At 39.6% G+C, this 26,206-nt stretch overlaps 1 protein-coding gene across 5 annotated transcripts in view; it reads left to right on the forward strand.

The window, feature by feature from the left end:
- The window catches only part of atp11b (ATPase phospholipid transporting 11B (putative)), a 62,501-nt gene that overhangs the window by 24,333 nt on the left and 11,962 nt on the right, over positions 1–26,206 (forward strand). Inside the window, exons 13-31 of one of the 5 annotated variants that reach the window (XM_036006881.1) lie at positions 135–293; positions 669–856; positions 3,885–3,953; positions 4,123–4,196; positions 4,557–4,660; positions 5,632–5,813; positions 7,939–8,142; positions 9,358–9,511; positions 9,607–9,709; positions 9,826–9,971; positions 10,199–10,258; positions 10,862–10,989; positions 11,235–11,373; positions 11,957–11,980; positions 13,356–13,421; positions 14,008–14,111; positions 16,343–16,508; positions 19,546–19,631; positions 24,209–24,345. In XM_036006881.1, the coding sequence (XP_035862774.1) occupies positions 135–293; positions 669–856; positions 3,885–3,953; positions 4,123–4,196; positions 4,557–4,660; positions 5,632–5,813; positions 7,939–8,142; positions 9,358–9,511; positions 9,607–9,709; positions 9,826–9,971; positions 10,199–10,258; positions 10,862–10,989; positions 11,235–11,373; positions 11,957–11,980; positions 13,356–13,421; positions 14,008–14,111; positions 16,343–16,508; positions 19,546–19,631; positions 24,209–24,296 (2,244 nt within the window). In that variant the 3' untranslated portion in view covers positions 24,297–24,345. The remainder of the gene's footprint in view (positions 1–134; positions 294–668; positions 857–3,884; positions 3,954–4,122; positions 4,197–4,556; positions 4,661–5,631; positions 5,814–7,938; positions 8,143–9,357; positions 9,512–9,606; positions 9,710–9,825; positions 9,972–10,198; positions 10,259–10,861; positions 10,990–11,234; positions 11,374–11,956; positions 11,981–13,355; positions 13,422–14,007; positions 14,112–16,342; positions 16,509–19,545; positions 19,632–24,208; positions 24,346–26,206) is intronic. The other 4 variants (XR_004102015.2, XR_004102014.2, XM_031282288.2 and 1 more) reach the window with 4 other exon arrangements.

Raw genomic sequence — 26,206 nt, forward strand, 5'->3', positions numbered from 1 at the left:
ATATTAAAAGTAATATTTAACCCATAGAATTTCCGTCTAATAGGATGAAAGGGAACTTGATCTCTGCCTCACCGTTACTACTCAACTACATAATACTCAACTTATGTGTGCATCTTTGTGTTTCTGTTTCCTAGGTGGAGTATGTGTTTACAGATAAGACGGGGACGCTAACAGAAAACGAGATGCACTTCCGTGAGTGTTCAATTAACGGAACCAAGTACCGCGAAGTCAACGGTAAACTGGTACCAGAAGGAATGACTGACGACTCACCAGATGGTTCTACGCCTCACCTGGTAACTCATATATACTATATATATATAGTTCTCACTGCTGCCATCAAATATGACTTAATTAACTTAGGGACTGCTTTTTGCCTCAAGCTATTCATGTAATCAGCAATAGATAATTGGAACTAATGCATTTGTGCTATGAAGTAGAGATGTGAAAATGCTTATTGTGATCACTGTGATTGCACAGCTAATTGATAGGATTTATTGTATTGGTAACAGCATAAGCACAAAATGTGCAAACATACAGTGTACACTTTACTCAGCTGGTCTCTGTGACACTGAATCACATCTGACATATTTTTACAACGACAATACAGTGTGTCACTCTGTAAGAATAAGAATTGATGGTGTCTCTTCCTCTCTCGTCTCTCCATACAGCTCGGTGAGGAATTGTTATTTCTCAAGGCAGTGTCATTGTGTCACACGGTTCAGATCAGCTACGACCAGCCAGACTGCCCGGTTGGAGGAGGAGACCCATTTTCCCATGCAAACGGTTTCTCTTCCAATCACATGGAATACTACGCCTCTTCACCGGACGAGAAAGCTTTAGTAGAGGCCACAAAGAGGTAAGGTTACATTAGAGCTTCTTCAAGAGACTTCTCTTATTTAAATTTAGTGCATAGGTTGAAGAACCTGCTAAGCTTGTTGATTCATGCAAATGTGCTCCTGCCTTGTCCCCGCTGTTTCTACCAACCATCACCTCTTAGAGAGAAGACACACCAGCCCGATAATCAATCTGAAATGAAGATAGATTCAGCAACTGCATGGCCTATTTCTCGCTTAAAATGTTTTCAGAAACACGTTTCGGTGAACTATTTTAGTACAATATGAGATCGTATTCTGAACGAGCCGCCATGACAGTCTGGCTGTGAATTTCCGGAGAAAAAAGAACCACGTGACGCGTTCGTCCAATCAGCTGCCGGTTTTCATTTTCTGATTAATAATCAGACTGTTAATGGAAACAATACAGAGCAGCGCCGCCTGCTGCTATGGAGACATATTACGTTTCGCGCACACGCAGAGCGTATGCTCAAGTCGGCGTCGCCTCAGTGTGTTCTGAAGCATTTTTTGGACCTCGGGACCCGACTGATCAGTCCGACTGGCTTTTCTGCCGACGGTCGGCCGTCTGGTTGGTGTGTCAGGGCCCTTAAACCCGTTTGACACGTGCCTCACATAACACCGGAAATTAGAAGCAGCTGTATTCCTTTGGTTGTAGTATTGGCATTTTGTACTGTTGTTAGGCCACTGTGTCTGGACGACTTTGTAGGGGTGGCACAGATTCTTTTGACGTGGGAGATTTAGGAACATCAATGTGTTGTCTAATTATCCAACGTTAAATGTCACTGTTATTTTTATGACACACACCTATAGCTTGAACAAGTCAACAGCTGAAATCTGAATTGAGCCTAGAAATACAGTAGTCGGTCAAAGGTGAGGTTGAGAGAAGGAAATAAGTGTTTGAAAATACTTGCCCCATCTTCATGTGTATTGTGGCAACATGCAGTACTTCCATAAGAGCTTTGGGTTTCAACAGATTGTGTGTGTGTGTGTGTGTGTGTGTGTGTGTGTGTGTGTGTGTGTGTGTGTGTGTGTGTCTGTGTGTGTGTATCTCTCAGGAAATGTGTGTAAATTCAAGTCTTTATTTTTTGTGTGTCCAATGATGCAAGGAAACAAAACACCATAAAGCATTGTATATATAATATATCCGCCATTTCTTGACCATTGCACCAATATGAATCCTGGCTGTTGACATGTTAAATTCTACCTGTTCTGACTGTGTCAGCGGCTAAGGGACATTGAAATAGAAATATAGAGCAGGCAACCATTTAATGTCCAGGGAGTGGTAGAAAACCCTCAAGCAGGTCTGTGTGGAAAATGGCTCAGAAGGGGAAAAAACATGAATTGAAAGTGACCGTGTGCTACTATACTGTTTGATAAAAGGGGAAGCTACAACACTTCTCTAGTTCTACAAGAAAACAATGGTAAACTGACGATTAAGAATTGTGGCTGTGTAGCGCTCATCTAAATTGTTAGACTGTTGTTTTACAAAACTTTCAGGCTTCATGCATGGAGTCAGTTATCCTGGCCAATGTAGTTTTCATGCCATCAAATTGATTTTGTTGAGCTGTGAAGGGCTACACCCATGACCCAGTGCCTAAATGCTCCACAGACAATGTATCTGTGTTGATTTGAACCAAAAGGAGACAGTTGGAACTATAACCTCAATAATCACTCGTAAATATAACACTCAGTTAATGTTACAACGCAATTTAACTGAAATGTGACACCACTGGTCAGATTACACACACATATTGGGCTATATATCTTTGCACTGTATTCTGGTGTTCAAAAAATGTCTGATTTGCTTGGTTTGATAAAGTGTTTAGTCACTTCACAACAAGGAGGTCCTACATTTTATCACCTTGTTTGGAGTCTTGGTCATGTATTTGTTCACCTGCATTTCTGTAGGATGTGCCACCTTTTTCCCCCCACAGTAAAAACACATGTCATAAACTGTAAGCACCGTCCCTCCATGACCCTAAGGAAGATTAATAACTGATTGAGCAGGGTATCATTTTCGTTGTGGTGCAACAGGGAGCACAAGCTGTGCTCCTCCCACTGTTTGCTATTTTCCTGACCTTGAAATTTGCTTTGCCTGTACAGATAGGAGTACAAGTGCAAACTGAAAAAATGAGGCAGTGCAAAGCGAGTAGTCTGTATTTTGGTGGACACTGGGTCTCAGATGTTGCGCTCAAAATAGACGTCTCAGAACCATGTTGGTTTCTGTCGCACCGTCACTGTCAGTCCTATTATTTTATCAACTAGTGCAAACTATATGCTTGGAGCAAATGCGCAGCAATAACATAATAATGCTTAAAAAAAAAAAAAAAATATATATATATATATATATATTTTTTTTTTTATATATATATATATATATAGCATTTCTATAAAATATTAACAATCTATAATGTAACCATTTAGAACATGAAATACAGTAGAATAAAAACTGAAATAGCGTGGGACTGATAATATCATATCAGCGGCATCATCAACATTTTTTTATTAGGTATTTTAATCATCATTGTACTAATGATAAAAACACAGATAGAAACACACCTGCCTTTTGCTGCAGATTTGTGGTCCTGTGTTTTCACGTCGTGTTACTTTGCACCATCCAGACAACTATCATTTCCCAAAAGAAGTGTCTTTTCATCAGTTGAGCTATTGTTGTCATGCTTCACAGTGACTGGCTCAGAGCGTATTTATTAATCACCGCACCTGATCTGTATTCTCATATGTATACTCACTCAGACCTTTTGAACTTGGCGCTGCTGCACATACATGAACCAAAACAGCAGGTGCGCTTGGAGACGCCCATACAGTCCGTGCGCTCAAGACCTACCATTTTGCACTTGTCATTAAAATAGGGCCCTGAGTGGTTAGAGGGGAGTGCTATAGCCACAAATTAGATCATTTATCCCCCCTTTAAAGCCTTCCAAACTCCAAATTGGATTATCGCCCAGTATTAAAAGGTCAGAATGTCCATTTTTCAAAGAATTCTAGGTTTAACTGCGGTCTGTTTTTCCTCAGGATCGGAGTGGCCTTCACTCGCAGCAGTGGAGATACCATGGAGATCAAAACATTTGGCAAATCAGAGAAGTACGTCTAACCCTGTGAATCTCTTCAACAACAAATACCCATGCAATAAAAACATGACATCTAGACTGCAGACAAACGGTTGTGTAAGCTACCTGTGAAAAAAGAAATGGTCATGTCTGTGCTGTGAGTCCAAAGTGAGGTCAACACGAGTGTCTCTCTTTGCTCTCAGATACAAACTCCTCCATGTGTTAGAGTTTGATTCTGACCGCAGGAGGATGAGTGTCATACTGCAGACTCCCTCAGGTAATTCCACCTTACCCTACACAGTATGTTTCGCATTGTTAACAAAATATTGACCGCAGCAATTAACATTGAAAGCTTGATCATATTGAACTTATGGTCAAACAGAAGACTGGAGATCAAAAAGCATGACAGGCTAACTATAAAAGCCAATAAGACAAGAAATTTTTTTTTAATTGAAAATACATTAAAATTGTTTGAGTGGAAATGAATATGTTAAGGCTTAAAAAATGCGTAAAAAAGTTAATTTTGTGTACAAATGTACAGTTTTTAATTATATTTATAGTATTTTCTCAAAGGTATATGTATTTTTTTTCTTCTATATGTTTAGCTAACACACTTTCTACTGTGTTGACTTTCAAGGAGGCCAAGTGCTATTCACCAAGGGTGCAGAGTCGGCCATCTTGCCTTTCACTACCAGTGGAGAGATAGAAAAGACAAGACTGCATGTTGACGAATTTGCCTTGGTGAGAAATAAAGAAGAAAAAAATGCAAAAGATTTTTGAAATGTGTATGTTGTCTCCAGGTTCTCCAGTGTGGAGTGGTCAGCTAACTCGCATCATACATGTTTCAGAATATTTTCTCTGAATGTGCAGACAATCTGTAGTCAAAGGAGTTGCCGATATGTTCGCTATACTTGATAAACTTACATATCTTGTTCTTTTAGATTAAATGTACTTCATTTTGTGGTAAGTCATAATCTACCTGTGACAGTCTGTTAAGTTAATATGGCTATCAATATTTGTATTTTACCCATACGAAGGAGGGTAGACAAGCAGACCTTTGAGACACATTAAATAAACTTAATATAACACATTTCGCCACTTCAAAGAATTTCTTCACAGAAAAAAATGCTCCTCAATCTTATAATGAAACCTTCAAATATCCGACTCTGTATTGCCTCTTGGTCCATATGTTCAGAATTGCGTGTCTCTGTGAGCGTAGGCCTGGCATTTCCCAGCATTGAAGTGATTACTTTTGGCTCTGTTGCTCTGTGTTCCATTAGACTGTAAATTCGTCACCACAACAGCCACATACACAAACGCACACACAAATCCACCCCCCACATCATGTCATCGGACGTCAGTACCCAGGAGTCGGTGCTCTGGACTGGGTTGATTTGTGGTCGTCTAACCCTCAGGCTGGTTCCGTGATTTAAAGCCAAACTCCAATAATTTGTTTTTCTGTTCTTTCTCTCTCTGCTTCCATATATCTCACTTTTCATTCTCTTCTGCTCATACCCTCATCTTCTTGACTTTCTTACATTTACCCCCTCTTTGTTCTTTCATTTTTACATTTAACATTTTATATCAACATATTTCTCCTCCTCCTCCTCTTAATGTTCTTCTCTCTTCTTTTCATTTCATATTTCTTATATTCTGACTCGTGTCTCCTGTTTATTCTCTACCCACCACCCACCCTGCTCCTCCCACTGTAGAAAGGTCTGCGAACCTTGGTTGTAGCGTGTCGCCACTTCAGCCCAGAGGAGTACATTGATGTGGACAGGCATCTGAACGCTGCTCGCACTGCGCTGCAGCAGAGGGAGGAGAGGCTGCAGGAGGCCTTCAGCTACATCGAGAGAGACCTGCATCTGCTGGGAGCAACGGGGGTTGAGGACAAGTATGGAGACAAACAAATATATTTGAATATATTGGTGTTGCCCCTCCTGAAAACCAGTTCCCATCCTCTTATGCATATTATGTCTTTGACATCAAGTAGAAATCTTATCAGTTCATTCCAACCAGAAAGCAGTAGCACAATGTAGTGTTGGATTTGTTTAGGTTACCCTGTTTGCTCGCCTCTAATATAGTTATGTATGTACAATGTGTATTAACTGATGCATACAGTAGGAAGAAGTTGATTCAGAATCAAGAGTTGCTGGCTTTTGAGTACAGTATAGCTACTGGCTTTAACTTTAAAGCCACTAAATGGTATAGGTGATTAACTATCATCTAAGATTAACTTCAACTGCCCAATTACAATGATATCTAGCATACATTATGATGTCTAATTATGTAACACGTTTTTTTTTTTTTTATCATGTGTTGCCATAGGCAGTGAGTAAATAACATAGTTACTGTTAGGATAAAATATATGTTTTATTTCCACATGGTTGGCTATGTAATGTGGCTCTAGATTGACATTTTATTGCCTCCTGTGCATTTAAAGCCACGCTAACAGCATGGCTGTATGGATGGCAATGTTCGTCTGAAGGTTGGTCAGTCCTCCACTTTGGGCCAGACTGAAATATCTCAACAACTATTGGATAGATAGTCATGAATTTGGTGGACATTTATGGTCCCCAGAGGACTGGCCTACTGACTTTGGTGATCTTCTGGCTTTTCTGCTAACCACACCAACAGGGTGACTTTTTTGTGAAATGTCTTGACAGCTATTGGATTGATTGCCATGGAATTGGGTTCAGGCAGCCAAGATCCCCAGAAGATAAATCTTAATAACTGTGATCCTTTGACTTTTCATCTAGTGCCATTGTCAGTTCAGCATTTTAATTTGTCCAATACTTTGGTTTATGACCAGACCTGCAAAACTAATTATAATCTCATTGGCCTCAGCTGCACTTTGTGTTTAGTGCTAAAGTGCAAAAGTTAGCTGCTAGCTTGGCTGTAGACTCTTAGTCTACTAGAAAATCTAGCTAACAGCTTTTTGACCATACCCTCAATAAAGATGGGAGTTGCTTGGAGCTAGAGAAGTAAAAAATATACAATCAAACTAAAGATGATCATGTTACAGTAAATAACCGTTAAAGCTATGTGAATTAAAAATAGTTTGACTTCAGAGAAAAACTGGGGCATCATAAAACGGTAAGAAACACATGTAGAGTAGGCGGAAGAATCTTCAACAAACAAACAAACAATGTACAGTCAGCTGGGAGAAAGTCATTACGTCATTGGGCCTCTCTGGAACTAATGTTGATAAGTGATTGCATCCGCTCACCATCTGTTCCTCACATAAGCCTCTCCCTTCTCCCTCTCCATTTATCTCTCTCTTTTCTTTCTTCCATGCTGTATCTGTATCTGGAATGAATTCCTCCTCAGGCACACATGGTCACAATCAAAAGATATCCTCTATAATGGAAGATGAGACAAGAATTTCTCTCTGTTTTGAGCCTAATATGAATAGCATTACGCTGACAGGCATGGCCATGTTAGATCATATTCATAATATTTTAACCTCTTTGGGAATATTAACTGTGGTTAGAAATAGGGTAATATTCTTTAAAACCTCAGTGCTGCCCAATTTCAGAGCCAGTTTTTTACCCTCCATCTCCTCTCATCAAACATGGATAACATGCAACCATGGATGCCAAGAGCCTTTAGTTTCATGTGTTGGTGTTGAAGAACTCTGTGACTCCCTATTTATTAAACTATAGTAAATGAGATGTATTTGTTGTGTGCTTGTTTGTTTTTGAAGCAGGTTTGTCCATACTCACATACTTCACCTGTCTATTAAAAGGAGCTTTAAGAAATGTAGAGTTCTTGTCAATCCCCAAATAGGTGTATTGAATTACTAACAAGCCTCTGTGGCTTGACCACATTACAACCACAGCAATAAAACACCAGGTTTAAAAGCCAGTTAGCTTCATCACCCGACCCACAACAAGTCTAAAACAACATTTAGTATATGTTACCTGGGGATTGATCTAATATAATTATATATAGGGATCACTTGACAGTTGCATATACAGCACATGGTTTATCTTCTTTCCCTCCCTTGTTTCTCTCAGGCTCCAAGACAAAGTCCAGGAGACTATTGAGGCTCTGCGGCTGGCAGGGATCAAAGTATGGGTGCTGACAGGGGACAAACATGAGACAGCGGTCAGCGTCAGCCTGTCCTGTGGCCACTTCCACAGGACCATGAATATCCTGGAGCTTCTGCAACAACGTTCTGATAACGAGTGTGCTGAGCAGCTCCGCAGATTGGCCAGGAGGTGAGTGTGTTTGTATATTTGGAGCAATTAATTTCTTATGTAATTATACCACACATTTTAATAATGAAACAATGAGAGAATGGGTTGCAATATCATTTCCCATCCCTCTCAAATAGAGGTGCAACGGATCACAAAACTCACGGTTCGGATAACTGTTTTAAGTCACGGATCAGATCAATTTTCTGATCAGCACAAAAAAGGGGGGAATTTAAATGATTATTAAAAATTTAATAACTTTTAACAATAATTACTTCTTTCACCAGTAAATTGCTGTTAAACGACAAAAACAGATGAGAAAAGGGTAACGCAACCTTTATTCACAGCAGCGACCATAGTGCTAGTTTGTGTCTTTTAGCTCATAGCTTTAGCGGCAGAAGGTTGTACGTCCTGGTGTTGGAATCCTCTGCTGTGAAATACAGTCGCACTTTTACACTGTTTAGCTGTCAGCATTTTAATTTTAATCCAGTTACTACTGTAGCTAACGGAAGGCTAACGTTACCTGCTGCCAAGTGTAACGTGTTATTAGTGTTAACTAGCGTGACATGCAGCGATGCTTCTGTTACATTTTAACGTCTGTTTTGGAGCATCAGAGAGCAGCGCAGACATTTAGGTGGCACCGAAATCCGCTATTCCGTCCGGTAGATACCGGGAACCTGTGCCATATTAGCACCAGATTTTAACATGCGGAGGCCACGAAACGGTTGCCAATTGACTCAATCTGGTTGCCAAGGGCAACCGGGCACTGTCGATGTTCTCTTAATACATCCATGCTGTGGATCCCTGAAAGGTTGTGGGCAGGAAGGAACACCCATTGCTGTAGTGACTGAAGTGGAGTTTCTTTGTATGCTTGTTTCCAATATACTGTAGTCTAGCTCTGAAACTGGACCTAAATATTTAAATTCCATATTTAGGTCCTATAACATATTTTGCATCAACAAAAAAACAATGAGGTTGTCAGAGCTATACAAAAAAAAGCTCCTAAGTGATTAATCTTTAAAATACAAACTTGCTATACAAAAGTAGAATCTATCTGTAACAAATGCGTATTGAACAAAACCTCAATGTACTAAGATAATGTGCTGCTGAATGGACTAACAGTTAAATCTAATATAGCATTAGATTGTAGTAATTGGTACTAGTTATTTCTGCTCCTGTCCTTATTGATCTCCTCATGTTCTGTTCTTTTCTAACTCTCTCTTCTTCATTTTTTCCCAGGATAAAAGAGGACCATGTTATACAGCACGGGTTAGTTGTGGATGGGGCCAGTCTGTCCCTAGCGTTGAGGGAACATGAGAAGCTCTTTATGGAAGTGTGTAAAAACTGCTCAGCTGTGCTGTGCTGCCGCATGGCCCCGCTGCAGAAAGCTAAGGTACACCCCCCCCCCCCCCCCCCCTACACACACACACATACACACACACAAATACAGTACCCTCATGTCCAGATGTCAATGTTTCTTCTGTCCAGGTGGTGCGTCTTTTTAAAACCTCCCCAGAGAAACCCATCACACTGGCTATTGGGGATGGAGCCAATGATGTCAGTATGATACAGGAAGCTCACGTGGGCATAGGTAAACACTCACCCCACACACACACACACACACACACACACACACACACAGAGTATAAGTCTTAAATTGTATTCTGCAGTGTATCCTCCAATATATGTGTGTTCATGCGTCTCCAGGTATCATGGGAAAGGAGGGTCGTCAGGCCGTGAGAAACAGTGACTATGCAATTGCCAGATTTAAGTTTCTGGCTAAACTTCTGCTGGTCCACGGTCACTTCTACTACATTCGAATAGCTACGCTTGTACAGTACTTTTTCTACAAGGTAAGTAAATGAACTTTATTTGCAAATGCTTTTATGAATAATCCAGTGTTTTGAAAAGTGCTACATAAATTAAGGTATAAAGCACTTTTAAAAACACTGGACTCGCTCATCTTAATTTCTTAATTCAAATGCATTCCTTGTCCAGGAGCTCAACAAGACTGTTTGGGCATGTCTCCTTTCACTGCAGTGTTTTTAATGTTTTGTTCCTTCACTCTTGTTTTTTCTAGAATGTGTGTTTTATCACGCCGCAGTTTTTATACCAGTTCTTCTGTCTGTTTTCACAACAAGTAAGTATCTTTATCTCTCTACTCCACCCGTTTTTTTTGTGGTTTTAATGTTGCACAGTCTGTCATTGACATCACATAATGCATTTTTAACGATACCGAAGGTTTTTTTTCCACTCATCACACTTGGGATGCAGCAGTTTGATAACATTTTTTAATGTGATATACTACATAACTATATATACTATATATACTATGAGTTTCAAAATGCTCCAAAAGCCAGAACTTCATTGAGATTCAATCATACATTTTACTCAATGTGTGGAGCCATTAAAAGTTGTGTTAACATTTAAATAGTGAAACTAGCCTTTTGCATTTAAACTACTCTAATGTTTCTAGCTATAGGACTTATGTTAAATGATTTATCAAACTATAATTTACATTAAGTCTGTAGCTAAAGTTTTAGTCTGTGATTAAGGTTATTACTTTGGTCCTAGACAAAAATGACATCTGCCCTCAGAAATGACTGCCGTTCTTTTTTGCCTGTGTATCTGACACTGATTAAGCCCTGGGCCTGTTTCGTTTAAGTTAGGTTAGATGACTTGCATATGTCAGTTTCAGCTAATAGATTGGCGTTAAGTGAAATACTGTCTCTGTCCATCCCAGACTCTGTACGACAGTGTTTATCTGACACTGTACAACATCTGCTTCACCTCACTGCCCATCCTGGTGTACAGTCTGTTTGAACAGCTGGTCCATCCACACGTACTGCAGAATAAACCTGGCCTGTACAGGTACGTTTACATGTAATCTGTAGGTGCACACTTCAGATATGAAATTAGTTTGTGGGACACTTTCATATATATATTTTAAGTCAAATTAAGCAAAACATAGTTTGAGTTTGTTGCCATCTGCATACTATTTGGTCTAGAATGTATTCATTCATTCAACATTGAACTTCACTTCACAGTGAAACATGACAGTGTGGTTTGATACAGTAAATCCTTTAAGAAATTAAAAACTGTTTGTATACCTAAAGGGACATCAGCAAGAACTCCCTGCTGTCTTTCCGGACGTTCCTGTACTGGACTCTGTTGGGCTTCTGTCACGCCTTCATCTTCTTCTTCGGATCCTACATACTGATGGGAGAGGACACCACACTTATGGGCAATGGACAGGTGTGTGTGTGTGTGTGTGTGTGTGTGTGTGTGCGTGTGCGTGTGCGTGCAATGTACTGTTTGCTTATAGTAAAATTCCTAGAAAAGAAATTGTCCTGCTGAGAGGATTTTCCAAAACCATTTTACGTAATGAATAGTGGGTTACAAAGAAATGTGTGTGCATGTTATGATGAGGTGTTGTTATTGATGGGTCAAGTTTCCTGCAGGTCTTTCTTCAGTCACTCCTTCCCTTAATGTTGCAATTCTCTTATCTGTTATTTCCTCATTCTGTGTTTTTGTTTAACAGCCTTGTATACAGTCTGTTTGTCTCTAGTACTTTGCCAGCATGTATGTCATTCACTTGTTGATGAGTAATTTTTAGTCATTTGACCTTTTCTTCTTATCATATCTTCTGTGTCTTTGGTTCTTCACCAAATCTGTTCCCTTAACTTCTCTTTCCTGCTGCATATCTTTGCTGTCTGTCTCTGTTTGGTATTTCCGAAAGCACTAACTCCTTTTGCTGTCACTCTCTCGCTTGTCTTACTCTTCTGTCTTTTGTTGATTTCTGTTTTTCCTTCTGCCTTCACGCTGTGCATGTCTTCAGATCTTGCGAGCTAACAGGCAGCTGGTAAGAGTCTGCTCTCCAGTTGGATGCATGTCTCCTTGGGGGGTTAACGGACTATCAGGATGATTCCTAAACATATTTTTGTCTTGCTATTTATGTAGAAAAAGATGCATTTTCATACATATGCTCTACAGTATATTTACACGTTGACAGGATCTTGTTTTAAATATTGAAGTGAGTAGTATGATTGCAGTTATAAAACATGCAGTGGCTTATTGATCCCTGATAATTCTGGTGAATTGCAATCAGTTTTGATTTCTCCATTTTTCTTTAATTTAAAAGTCTTTCGTTCTCAGTTCCATTTCTCCTGCTCAAATACAGTATTAGAAACCCTCAGTTAAGCAGTTATATACTGTAAATCTGTCTCCTAGGCAAAGGCAGAGAATTTGCTCCCACCCTACTACGTCCACTAACTTGATTATGGTTTTAAATATTTATGTTAGAATGAGGGTCAGTTTGTCCTTTAAGAATGACAAATCTGGACATGGTGCAACTGCAAGTTTATTAAGTCTACCAGCGCCATCACTACTGGGGTGAAAGGTTAGTGATGGGTAAATATGCCCATGTAAATAGATCATAAAAAGACAAGTCATTTTATCAACAAAGTGGCTCCACAGAGTAAAGTTTGTAAAGGACTTATTATTTTATAATATAATATAATATTTTTTAATTTAGATAAAAATATAAATAAAAACATAAGCTACAACTTGAACAATATTCCTGTAAGCGGCCCAGAATTGTTTTCCGTTCCACTGAAGGTTTCTGTGAGGACATCTTAGTCCTCTTAGTTTAGTTAGTTTTTGAGTGTTCAGACTCCAGCAGGGTCCTGAATTGGCTGGCAACAAAACAATGCCCCCCACAGCTCTCACTCTACAAGTAAAGTGATTGTCAGAGCAAGTGGTGGAACTACCGGCGGTAGCTTGCAACTAGTTGACTGAAGCCGAAGCCTTGTAGATATTTTCTCTCCATTAAACAACTGAAGTACAACACTGCTCACATTGTCCCACCTGTCCTGATTACCTACTACTTTTATCCAGATGTGTGGTTTGCAATTTACAGTATAATATCTTAGCAACATAATAAGTCAATTTTAAACACAGCGTTCACAGTAGTGAAATGCCAACAAAATATCACAGATTTATATTTGAATGATTTGCAACTTCAACCTCATAGTGCTGAGTCAAAGGGTAGAAACAATATTTATCTTCATTATAATAGGAAGAGTGAAAAACAAGTCAACCATACAATGATCTTAGCATATTGTTATATTGTTAGTAACTAGGCTTATGCAAGTAAACATCACCACCATTTCTCTATTTTATTGTCAAAGTGTAATACTGTTGACAGTTTTATTACCAGCTTTATGTCTGTTTTGTAGATGTTTGGGAACTGGACATTTGGAACGCTGGTCTTTACTGTCATGGTCATCACAGTCACATTAAAGGTAAATTACACCCAATCTTATGCTCTCACAACATTTTTCAGAATGGTATTAGCTAGTATTTTTAGATTTCACATCAACATTTTTTCCTCACATCTTTTAACGTATTTCTCATGACTTTTTAAATTAAACGTTAGTTTCTTTCACATTCTTTTTTTTACTACAGTAACATACTTTCTGTTATATTCAGCTGTAAATATGCATGATATTTTTCTTATATAATGAGTGTAATATTAGTGTAGTTTGTGTTTGAGTCTTTTTGCCCTCTCCTGGTCACAAGTGGCTAAATGCAGCTTTAAGATGCTGGTTTCAGTGTGCATTAGATGAGAGCTTTATAACATGTTTGGGTCCACAGGGACACACTTGCATTACCATTCCCAATATGAAATACAGCATGTTGTGAAGTATTACGATGATGTCAGTGGCAATTAATAGGAATTTATTTATCACAGGTTGGGGTCAAGGTCTTTTTCACAGCACAGAAGCAGATTGCTGTGGTTTATTGACCACTGTCTCAGTGATTTACACCTAGCCTTCTTTTCCTCCCCCTCCTATGTGTGCGTGTCTTTGTGTATGTCTGTAATAACAGCTTGCTTTAGAGACTCATTTCTGGACTTGGATGAACCATTTTGTGACGTGGGGTTCGATTGCCTTCTACTTCATTTTCTCCCTCTTCTATGGAGGCATCATCTGGTAAGAAGAGGTTCTTACAAAGTTCATGTTTTTCCTTGTTTTTTGTACAAGACGCTGCTCTAAGAAACTCAGACAACATGCTCTGCCACTGTGTAACATGGTCTTCTCTGCTCAGTCTACCATGTCGGCATATCATAACACCACTTAGAATAAGAAGCAGTGACTAAACACTATTGCTGTCTTGCAAAAGAAAAATTTAAAGTGTTAAATCATCACATTTACATTGTTCCACATCCTTTCATGTAGGTAATAAATGACTGCTTTGATAGTTAATGATGGAAAATGAAAGTAAGTGGACAGTAGAGTACATAATGTGACAAACATCTACCCTCTAAGTTCCTCTGAGCACATACTTTGTCTGCATAAAATGTTAAAATGCCTTGATGAAGAAGACAATCTTTTTTATATCTAAAAAATATATATATATATATATATAAATAGACGGAATTGAATGGATAAATGGATGAGAATCTCATATTCTGTATATTATACTCCATATTATATCATATATATGCCTGGTTCTATAAAAACATCTATTTCAAATTATCGATTTGAAGCTCACTTTTTTGCACACAGTATTTGAATAATTTATTAGTTATGGTAGTGTTCATTTAGATGTCAGTAGAATCACATTATGAGTAGCTACCTTTGAAAAAATCAGCAGACACAAGTTGCTTACTGAAATATATATTTAATAAATAGTCCGATGCTGAGGCTTTGGAGTAAACAGGTTTTATACCATCAGGATTCACACCAGATTCACTGGTCTTGTCACTTGGCAGATATTCACTGAGGCCCTGAGGCTGAGGGTGTGTTTGATTGATCAGATCGGTCTTAACCACTTTACTCAATCCAGTCATCCTGAAAATATTGGACCGTAATCGATATTTGTGGTGTGACATCTAGAGGTCGACCGATATGGGTTTTCTCTGGCCGATGCCGATGCTGATCTTTAGAAATCAGGGTCAGCTGATGGCCGATTAATGCTGCTGATTTATTTTGGCCGATATTTGGCTGATATGTGCTTGTTTTTAAACCTCTATTTGAAAGGTAAAACGTAGCACTAATATACACAGAATTTCTCAACAAAAACATTTATTGAACACTTCACCAATCTACACGTATAATGTAAAAACATACTGTAGCCTATATTGTATAAATAATGTATGAAAAATATATTAAATAAACGAAACAGGTAAGAAGAAAATAAACTTTGTCAAATAAACCTTTCAATGAAAAAATAAAGTTTAGTGCACTTATCAGCATTTATTAAACTTCTGAGAATACAAATCTGCTTCACAGAAAGTGACATGTTATTAATCTCAACACTATTTCCTCCTAACTCCTGTTGAATCACATCAGACTAGGGCTCTCTAAAGTCACTTCTTGTTCACCTTGTTTGTTAGATCATTGTTCATTTGTTGAAGTGTTTTATCTGTGTTTTGGGGACCCTACTGTTAGCCTACATTAGGATCTTATCTGAGCACATTTCTGTCATTCAAACAACTCTTAGTTGTAATTTAAAACTCATCCAGCCAATTTAATAAAATTAAGGGTTTTATTCGTGCTCGAGTCCATAGATGCAGTTAATGGATACAGGCACGGAGAACTGAAGGCTCTGTTAGCGGTTAGCTCCAGTTAGCTCCGTTATAGGAGTGGTTGAGACTGCCACGGACAGGGGTAACAACCAGACTGATAAATGATATTCGGGGAGCTTCCACAGCGGTGTGGCCGCGGTGTTTTGTACGGTTTTATTAGTACAGTTAATCCCAAGGCAAGAACACCAGCAACATGCTACTGCTAACGGTAGCGTCTGAACCTGAAGTGGCTGTGCGAGACACACGGCAAGACTTCACGAGGGGAGGGGCTGGAGGCAGCTGGTCTGGGCGCGCTGTAAAAAAATGTCGCCTATTCATGTTTTTAACACTAGGCTGCCCGCAGATGCGCCTGCTTATTAATCGGCTTGATATTGGCCGATGCCGATTATGTAAAAAAAAAATGCCAAAAATCGGCCGATTAATCGGTCGACCTCTAGTGACATCTGCACTAGTCGTTAAATTCTGTCGTGTCTGGGAATAATCAAATAATTCTATAAGCACAACTCCAACTGCCAGTGAAACAGGGCACAGTGAGACGAGCCAGGCTGCATGATAAGAAGCATACATTATTTTTATTTTTTTTACCCTTTATTCTGCAGTATGTAACCATTGTGTCCCTTCCACTCCCTCCAGGCCATTCCTCCACACCCAGGACATGTACTTTGTATTTGTACACCTGCTGTCCAGCGGTTCAGCCTGGTTTGCCATCATCATCATCGTCATAACTTGCCTTTTTCCTGATGTGGTTAAAAAGATCTTCTATCGACATCTGCAGCCCACCGGCACACAGAAGAGCCAGGTAACATGGGGAGGAGGGGGAGGAAGAAAAGACAAAAAAAAAAAGCAAAAAAAAAGCAAAGACTTTTTTTCGGGTTTCTGGGCACCTTTGTAAAGAAGTCCAGCCATTCCTCTAAAGTAGATTATACTTGTTACAAAGTACAGGTTTTATTTCAAATTGTCTAGTATTTAAAGGGCAACTATTATATAGCATTTTCAGGATTACACTTGCATTTTTTGTTTGTACTAGAACATGTTTACATGCTTTAATGTAAAAAAACAAAACAACATTCATTCTGTATTCACCCTCTGTATAAGACGCTGTGTAGGAGCGCCTGTCTCTTTAATCCCTCCTCCAGAAAAAGCCCAGTCTGCTCTGATTGGCCAGTGTGCATCCTGGAAACGTGAAAACCGTGAAAAATCACCAATAAAGGCTTCTAAACCAAATATTACACAACTGGACATGTCCCAGCAGTAAGTGAAGCAGGAATTTGGGGAGAAATGACCAGCATTGGCTGAGATTACAGCTATGTTACGTTAGCATGTAGCTACTTAATAGTTAGCAGTATGCTAACGTTAGATTGTAGTGAAATGAAGCAACGCTTTCTATCGTCAAAAATCGCAGATAAAGGCTTCTAAACCAAACACTACTCAATCGGACATGTTTCAGCAGGAATGCGACCCGGAATTGGGGAGAATTTAAAGTGCTCATATTATGCTCATTTTCAGGTTCATAATTGTATTTAGAGGTTGTACCAGAATAGGTTTATGTGGTTTTATTAAAAAAAAAAAAAAAACACTATTTTTGTTGTACTCTATATTGCTGCAGCTTCTCTTTTCACCCTGTGTGTTGAGCTCTCTGTTTTAGCTACAGAGTGAGGCATCTCACTTCTGTTACATCTTTGTTGGGAGTCGCACATGCGCAGTACCTAGGTCAGCACTGCTAGCTAGTCAGTTGCAGAGTATGAGGGCGTGCCATGCTAGCAGCTAGGCGAGCATTATAACGTGTTACAAAATGATGCACGTTTGTCACGGAAGTAAAGGCTGGACTACGATAGAGCTGTTTGGAGCAGTTTGTGAACAGTGTTTTCTGTTGGAGATGGTAAGTCCCTTTGGGGTGGACTTTGGGCTTTTTCACTTTTTAAACCTATAACGTGGACAAAAAGATATATAACACAATAAAGGAAAGGGAAAAAGCCAAAAAACATAACATGAGCACTTTAACAATATTGGCAGCCAAGATGACATTGTTTACTGCCGTTAGCCATGTAGCTACTTAGTTAGCAGTTGACATTAATAGAATATAGCAGCAATTTCTGCAGTCGCAAATAAAGGTTTTTAAACCAAATACTACTAACAGAAAATGTTTCAGGAGTAATGTGACCCAGAATTGGGGAGAATTTAACAACACTGGCAGCCGAGGTGACATTGTTTACTGCTGTTAGCATGTAGTTACATGCAACAATATTAACACCGCAGTGGCTTAAAAAACATACTCCAGTCCTGCCTACCTGGAGCATACGACCAATCATAGAAGGCTGGCTTCAAGTTGCATAAGACTTAGCTGAGAGTAGAAAAAACTGTTGAAACCGGAGTGTTCAGAACAGTTGGAAATCTGAACGTTTTAGCTCACAGGGATTTGTCTAAAATACGTTTACCTCATTATTTGAAGTTTTGGCCATGTTTAACATGAAAATCCAACATTATAACATAGTAGATATGACGAAAACACGGAGAAGCGTAACGTGAGCTTTAAAGAGGCTCATCCAGCAGCATTTATCTGTTTATTTCCCAGAGGTTTCCCTGCATTTCACATGCCCTACACCCTGCTGGCCTGACTCCAAGGTACATTGTAGTCACTCTTGCAGCAGTTCTTAACTTACTGTTTTATTATTTTTTAGTTAAACTTTTTGTACTATCCTGCATTTCTCCTGGGCGTTCACTTTGCCGTAGTTACTCTGGGAATGGCAGATGTTGTCTGTGCTTATCTCTGCTCTCAATGTTAGATTAGTTTTGGTAAACTTGGATGTGTGAGTAGCATCCATTTACAGTGTAACTTGCGTTGTTTTAGCTAAATTGTGGTTTGGTGACCGAAGCCAAAATTACCTTCTTTTTTTTGTTGAGTCGAAATCCTGATTTAAAAAGGCTGAAAGGCAGAATGAGAGAAAGAAGTCAGGCGGGACAGTACAAGATCAGGTATTGAGATAAAACTTGTTGCAGTAGAATCAAAAAGTATTTATTTGAATCAATGGGACCAATTGGACATTAGCTAGTCCATTACCACACGTGTAAGATAATCCTACCAATTGTTTTAGGTGAAGAATGCTAAATAGTATTTTCTGCAGGTCTGCAGCCTCAAAAGTAAAACTCATTAAAAGTAATAAAATACCACAGGGAAGGCCAAACACACTCCAGTAGTTTTTTCTTCTGTGTGCAGTGTTAGATTTAACCCTTATTCCTACTTGTATCACAAAACATGGAAATGATTTCCTGTAATGTGAGAAGAGCCTGGAGGGGGTAAAATGTCAAGGTAACTCAAATTCTAGACACAGAGAGAAAATGTTCCGTCACATTGTTCATTATTTCCTCTGTGGTCATGAGTTACCCACGTCTTTATAGCAACAGCATGGTGTTGAGTTGCACACACATACCGCATGACTTACTTTTGATCCAATACACACATACACATAGACAAACACACAGCGTGCATGGTCTCCTCTCAGCAGACCTACGCTGTTATTGTAATGATTTGTTCAGCTGGAGACTGTTTATGTTTTAGCTTCGTCCTTCCTCCATTCAAAAGTCTCCTTGTTTCTCAGGAAAAAAATGAACTGCCTTTTCCAATCCTATGTGGTGTTTGTTGTTTCTGCTCTAACCTTTGTCCCGTTTTGTCTTTGTGTGTATGTGTGTGTGATTCTGGAAGTGATTACAGTATAAATTGTGTGTTTGAATGTGTGTATGTATGAGATCTTGATCTAACCTGTGTGTGTGTGTGTGTGTGTGTGTGTGTGTGTGTGTGTGTGTTCCTCCTATCCTCTCTGTGTATTTTCCTGGTGTAGATGTATACCAACCGTGTGGCGATAGGGGATGACTTCATCGCTCTGCAGCCTCTGTCCAGAGCCAAAAGCCAGCTGGGCAAAATTAGGTAGAGGAGATGAGACTGGTTCAGACCTGGGCTTAAAATACATCTAAAAATGAATTCAAATAAAAGTATCCTAGGAGTGCTTTATTCATATGCAATATTTCTATATACGTAGTTTATGGGATGCATCTGTATATGTTTGTGAATAGTCAGCCAACATTACTGGTTTGTGTTGTTTCCCTGCATGGATGCTGCTTGAATGTGTATTTCAAATATTTTAGCACTTTTAAAAACCGCCAAAGGGCCTGTTTTTTTTCAACATTTTGTATGTATAAAATAAGTGACCTAATGAAGTTCACATTTGAAATAACAGAATATGATTGGTACCAAAAAAGTGTGTTACATACAGTACCTTTTCAAAATCAGGCGTTAAAATCTAATTTACAGCATAACATGGACAGCCCCTAAAAAGTAGAAACATTGCTTTATGAAACAAGCGCTCCTCTTTATGATCATTCAGACAATACTGAAATGAAGTGTCTCCCAGGTCTGGACTTAATTTAGCCCCCCTCAGGCCTAACACTGTAGGCCTGAGGCCCCCCACAGTTTCTAACACTGGCAGTACACTGACTGCAGAGACGTGTGCTGTTAATGTTGGAACCGTTGCTATATCTATGACTGCATGCCCTGAACAAGCCAATCAGCATTCTCTGTGATTGGGATAGGGAGGGGGAACTAAACATATTTTGGGGCTTTGTTTGGGTAGGAAATAATGCAATGTGTCATCAAGCATTTCAGCTGCTGCATGAGTTGCATTTTAGTGAGAGGCTGACATAGAGAATGTGTTCTGAGACTTCCACCACTCCTGCCTGTTACAGCATGGTTCTCATTATCTCCCCCCCCCCACTGCATGAACAAATGAATGAGTGAGGGAATGAATTACTTAAAGAGCCCCTATTATATTCCTTTTCAGCGTCATATTTGTACTCTTAGGGTCTACTAGAATAGGTCTACAGGCTTTGATGTTCATAAAATGTTTCTCATACTCCCCATTGCTGCAGCGCCTCTGCCTGAAATGCTTGTCTTAGCTCTTGGCCCCCCCTTTCCTGAAAAGTGAAGTGAAATGTGTGTGTTTTTTTACTTTATAGATCTATTACGTACACAAAAAAAACTATATAACTCACTAAAAGACGGGTAAAATCCCAAAAGCATAATAGGGGCTCTTTAATTGTCTTAGTTTCCTAATTTTTTGTCGTACAGGGCCCCTATTTGGGGTCCTGAGTCGTTCTGACTGTGACTCCCTGCATCTGCATTAGTCCTAAATCAGAGCACCTGCTCAGACCTCCTGACCAACAGCTAGTGGTGTTGTCATACAACCTCCGCCTGGCATGCCACACTCATGTTAAGGCGCTGACACACAGAGCCGATTATCGGCCGTCGGACAGTCTGGCGAGGTCAGTGACTCGAGTCTCTTCGGTGTGTTCCGTGCCATCGTCTGTCGGAGGAGCTGTCGGCCTTTATTTTGGCCAACTTTATACTCACCCGGAAATGGCGAGCAGATGAGCCTCTCAAAATCTGATGAAAATCTTTTAAACTGACCTTTGTCGATCTGAAATGAAGACAGATTCAGTAACTGCATGGCCTATTTCTCGCTTAAAATGTTTTCAGAAACACGTTTCGGTTAACTATTTTAGTACAATATGAGATCGTATTCTGAACAAGCCGCCATGACAGTCTGGCTGTGAATTTCCAGAGAAAAAAGACCCACGTGACGCGTTCGTCCTATCAGCTGCCGGTTTTCATTTTCTGGGAAACAATACAGAGAAGCGCCGCCTGCTGCTATGGAGACGTATTGCGCGCAGAGCGTACGATCAAGTCGGCATCGCCTCAGTGTGTTTTGAGGCATTTTTTTGGACCTCGGGGACCCGACTGATCAGTCCGACTGTCTTTTCTGCCGACGGTCGGCCGTCTGGTTGGTGTGTAAGCACCTTTAAAGTGACACATCATACAGTCACATTGAGGCAGCCCATCACACCACCTCTTTTATCTACAGCATGGTCCGCCCTCTTGACATATGCCCAGACACACACCCTCAAACTGGATTCACCCTCCTCACCTCAGAGTTGCAGTCCCCCTGCATGGTTTTAGCAGACTCACAGCACAAGCCTGATACCCCACTACAGCTGCATGACAGACCCTTGGACTGGTCTGGGCCACCTTGTACAGCAGCATGATGCTGTCCTGTTACAAGCATGACAGACTGCTGTGTTATTATCACAGCTGTTTTTAACAGACTTGAAGATCCTGTACCATCATTGCAGTTGTCACTAGAAACTGACTGCAACGGAAATGCTAACAATAGTGTGAGCTCTCATTGATCGAAAAATAATCCCCCCGACAGCTCTGTCTTTACTAGTCAACATAAGCGTCTTAAGTCTTAAGAGTTTTACTTTTGCTTATGTGTAACTGTCCAAGATCATGTGAAATATATAGTAGTTAATATACTTGTATCTGTATTTTGTGTATGATTTATAGCTGCAATGATTAGTCGACTAATTGATTTGTCGATAGACAAGACAATTAATCATCAACAATTATGATCAACCATTAATCGTTTCAGTCTTTTTAAAGCAAAAATACCAAATATATTTCCTGATTCCCAAATTATAAGGATTGATGCTTTTCTATAATAGTAAATTGACCATCTTTTGGTTTTAGACGATTGGTCAGATAAACCAAGCACCTCTAACACATCACAGTGAGCTATGGGATGATGTAATGGGCATTTTCTGACATTTTATAGACCAAATAATTAATTGAGATTAAGTCGTTGAGATTAATTGAAATCTGCACATTAACTGATAATGAAAATAACTTTGAAGCCTTTGAAATTTGAAGCCCTGGTATGGTAAATGTCTTTTCAAGGCTAATGTTTTCTGTGTGCATATACTATCCTTATAGCTATATGGCATGTTAACTCTGATGGTTCTGTAGCACTTGATAGGGAATGCTACTCCGTATGTATATAAATATAAGCCTAGTTAAAAAAAACTGAGTTTATATTCCTAATCACTAACAATATAGGCAATGCAGGTCCCATTCCACAAACTCAATGAGCAGAAAGAAATTGTGGGCTGACTGAGACAAAGCACATTATGCAAAAGAGATCCTATTTCCTCAGCATCAGTTAAATTGTTTGTCGAATTGGTAGAACTACACGATATTTTCTCTTACTGGGTTCAAAATCAAAGTGTGTAGTCATGTTTATGTGCTGTATACTGCAATTTATTCAGTTCTGTTGAATGAATTCCAATATCTATCTTTTTTCTTAAATAGATTAGAGGGAGGTAATCGCAAAAGAACCCAGAGCCCTCTCCTGGGGTTTCCGTTGTTTGCCTACTCTGTAGCACTGATATATTCAGCAGCAGGTTAATTGGTTTGGATACTAATAGATTTGCTCTTATCTGCACTACAAGGATGCTTCCCACGAGATATCTTTCTTATGCCTGCAGCTTCTTTCTGTGTTCACTTGTCTCTGCTTTCGTGAGGAATTAAAGCCCTCCTCCAGTGACCTCACCCCACACTCAAATTTTCTGAAAGAACTCATCTCAAGCAGTGATCTATGATTATCTCACAGTGCCAATTAAGATGAGGTTCAGATGTGTAGCAGGGGAATAAGACCTGGGATGCACATCAGTGTCCTGTTTCAAGCAGCAGGAAGCAGCAGTTGTTATTTGCCTTGTAAGCCGAAAATTTGCTCTCAACTCTGTTGCTATGTTGAAGATTGTTGGCGGGTCACTTGTAAAGGGCTTTTAAAAGGGACCAGCATTGATTTGGTCTCTTTATACTGTATGTATAAGTGTATGAGAGTGCACTGTGGAATGAGGGTCAGAAATGTAATTAACTGCCCCCCTACAGTGCAGCCTGGACTGACTTGCTGATTGACTGACTGACTGACTGCTTGCTTACTAACTGATTCATTAATCTGCTGGTTGGTAAATAAGCAGCACTGACAAATGTATCCACTGTAGCCGCAGTCATTTAGTCCCATATTGAGTCTATATTCACGAAACAAAATGTAAAATAATGAAAATGCTGTGAGATTAATTTAAAAACTTGCCCAAATGAAAATCACCTTAAAAATATTTTAACTGAGTACACATTTGTCCTTTAGAGTTACATTGCAGCCCGGTTAACGGCGGCCGCTTACAGCGTTCTTCTAGATTGTTGTTCCCATCAGTCACTTGGGAAAATAGGGTCAATAAAGTTCCCTTTAATAAAAGTCAGAAACAGTAAAATGTACTCAGTTAAAAGTGGACCAGACTTTGTCTAATAATCTAAAATTATGTTTCGACACTAGTGCCTTTTCAAAATTGGTGCTTGTTTTCAGATATTTCCTGAAATGGTAAAAGGAAACAAAGTGTTATCTCATCCTTTTACCTCAACTGACTTTTTCCAAGACTTAATATGAGACAAAATGAATACTCTGCATATTTTTGCAGTGTGATCGGTTATCAACAGGCTTGCTTTACTGGTTATGTTGCTGTGTCGATGTCTGACCTACCCACAGTCTACCTGGCTGACTGATGAGCTGTTTGACTAGCCAGCTGAGCTCACTGTAAGCATCTTGTGTCCTTCAGATGGAAGAGGGTGAGGGTTCAGTCGGCCCAGAATATGACCCTGTTAAAGCCCAGCGGAGCCCAGGGGAGGACAATTGGCACCTGCTAGCTGCTTATCCTCCCCCTGCTGCCCCCAGCCCAGACCCCTGCTCCCCTAGGTAGTAGTACCATACTTCACTCCCATTGTTGTGCTGCCCCAGCATTATGGCTTCACCCAAGGACCAACCAACCCTCTGCACGCCCTAACCGCTGCAGTCAACAACATATCTACTTATATTCCTTCAAAACACCCTGCACCTTCAGTCATTCACCCATGGCTGTATGCCGCAGCTTCACCTGCACTGTCCCTTTTTTTTTATTTCATATGAAAAAAACTATTCCTGTATCAGCCCTGTCGGTCTCACTTACTGTATGAATGGCCCCGTCCTCTCTCACACATACCCTCCCATGAATCAGCTCATCCTTCCCTACACAGGTACAACTAACCCTGTCCCTTACCCAACCATGGTTGTCCCCATCCTATCCTACTCCGGTCTCAATTCACCCTTCACTGTTGTTGATCAGATCTGGGATCAGAGTTTAGAGTGAGAGAGAGAATGCTGTTGGCATGCTGACTTCGTCTTCGCTGTATATTTGTTCAACCATCTAATCCCACCATTATAATACTCCATATTGAAGTCTTAATTATATATCATTGTCTGCTTGTAAGTATTTGATATTTCATAGAATCCCCTTTGCGTTTCAAGTGTGATTTTTAAGTTCATTTTTTCTTTTGTGCTATAATTTCAGTATTTTGTTTTCTCTATATACAATTTGCACTTTGTGAGTGCCATATCATACTGTAAACCCAAGGTAATTACATTTTCTTATGCAGAGTCGCTTTGAAGATCTTGCCAAAGATACTCTGCTGTCTGGAGTTGTATAAACCAACATAATGTGCTAAGTAAAAAGGACTGCAAACATGAACTTGAGCTGAACTCTATAGCTAATAAAGTAAATCCACCAGGGGATGATGTCACCCATATATCTGTCACTGAGGCCTTGGCCATTTTATGACAAAATCTTCAATTCAGGCATTGTTTTCCTATAAAAAAATATATATATATATTAAAAAGAAAACTATATATCATTAGGTTTGGCCTGGTTTTACTCTGGTCATCGTATTGCTGCGGGTTCTCTAGAACTAAAAAATAACTTGCAACAAACAGTTCCTCAGAAACACACTTCTTTCTTGTTCATATCTCTGGTTAACAGCATTGGAGAGCAAGTTTTATTGTAAAATGACTGCCACTGAATACTGCAGTACCTCAACATTGCCTGCCATTGCTTCTGATTTACAGCAGAAGCCCTGTGATGGCTGATTCTGCTTCACAGATTGATTCGACTGGTAGATTAATGCAAGATAAATCTGATATTGTAGAGTTAATAACAAATTTAAGCTGACAGTATTTATTACCTATTTGGTCTGACCAGCATTGTTACGCCTAGGACACTTCACCAACAGATGAACACTAGTCCAGGATACATTACCATCCACCTCTACAGCTGTGATTTGGCTGCTGCCACTGCTTTTACTGTATATGTGTGTTTGAAATAATCATTCTACAACTTTTCTCTTTGCTTAACTGTTGTGTTGCAGTTACATGAACAAATCTTTTTTTTTCAAAAGGAGAAAAAGCAATATGTTCTGATAGAGGATGAGCAAAAGCACGCATTTATTATCCAGGGACACCTGACCTTGCCAGGATAAATCACATTGTCCCGTTTGTGTGTTTTGCTTTTGCCAGCCAAGAACCAGAAGTTTGGTTTCATGCCAACAGTGTCTCCAATTTCCGCTGCAGAGAGATGCAACAACAGCAACATCACAATCCAAAGCACTGTGGAATACATAGGTCACACATTCAGCTATAAAATAGGCACATTTTGGGCTAGTCACAGGAGACAACATCAAATGATAAAATATGGAAGTTCAAAAATTGGCTCCCAACAAAAGGACATTTTCAAAATACCTCAACTTGC

Source organism: Sander lucioperca, chromosome 11, assembly GCF_008315115.2.
Source record: "Sander lucioperca isolate FBNREF2018 chromosome 11, SLUC_FBN_1.2, whole genome shotgun sequence".
Lineage (NCBI taxonomy): Eukaryota > Metazoa > Chordata > Actinopteri > Perciformes > Percidae > Sander > Sander lucioperca.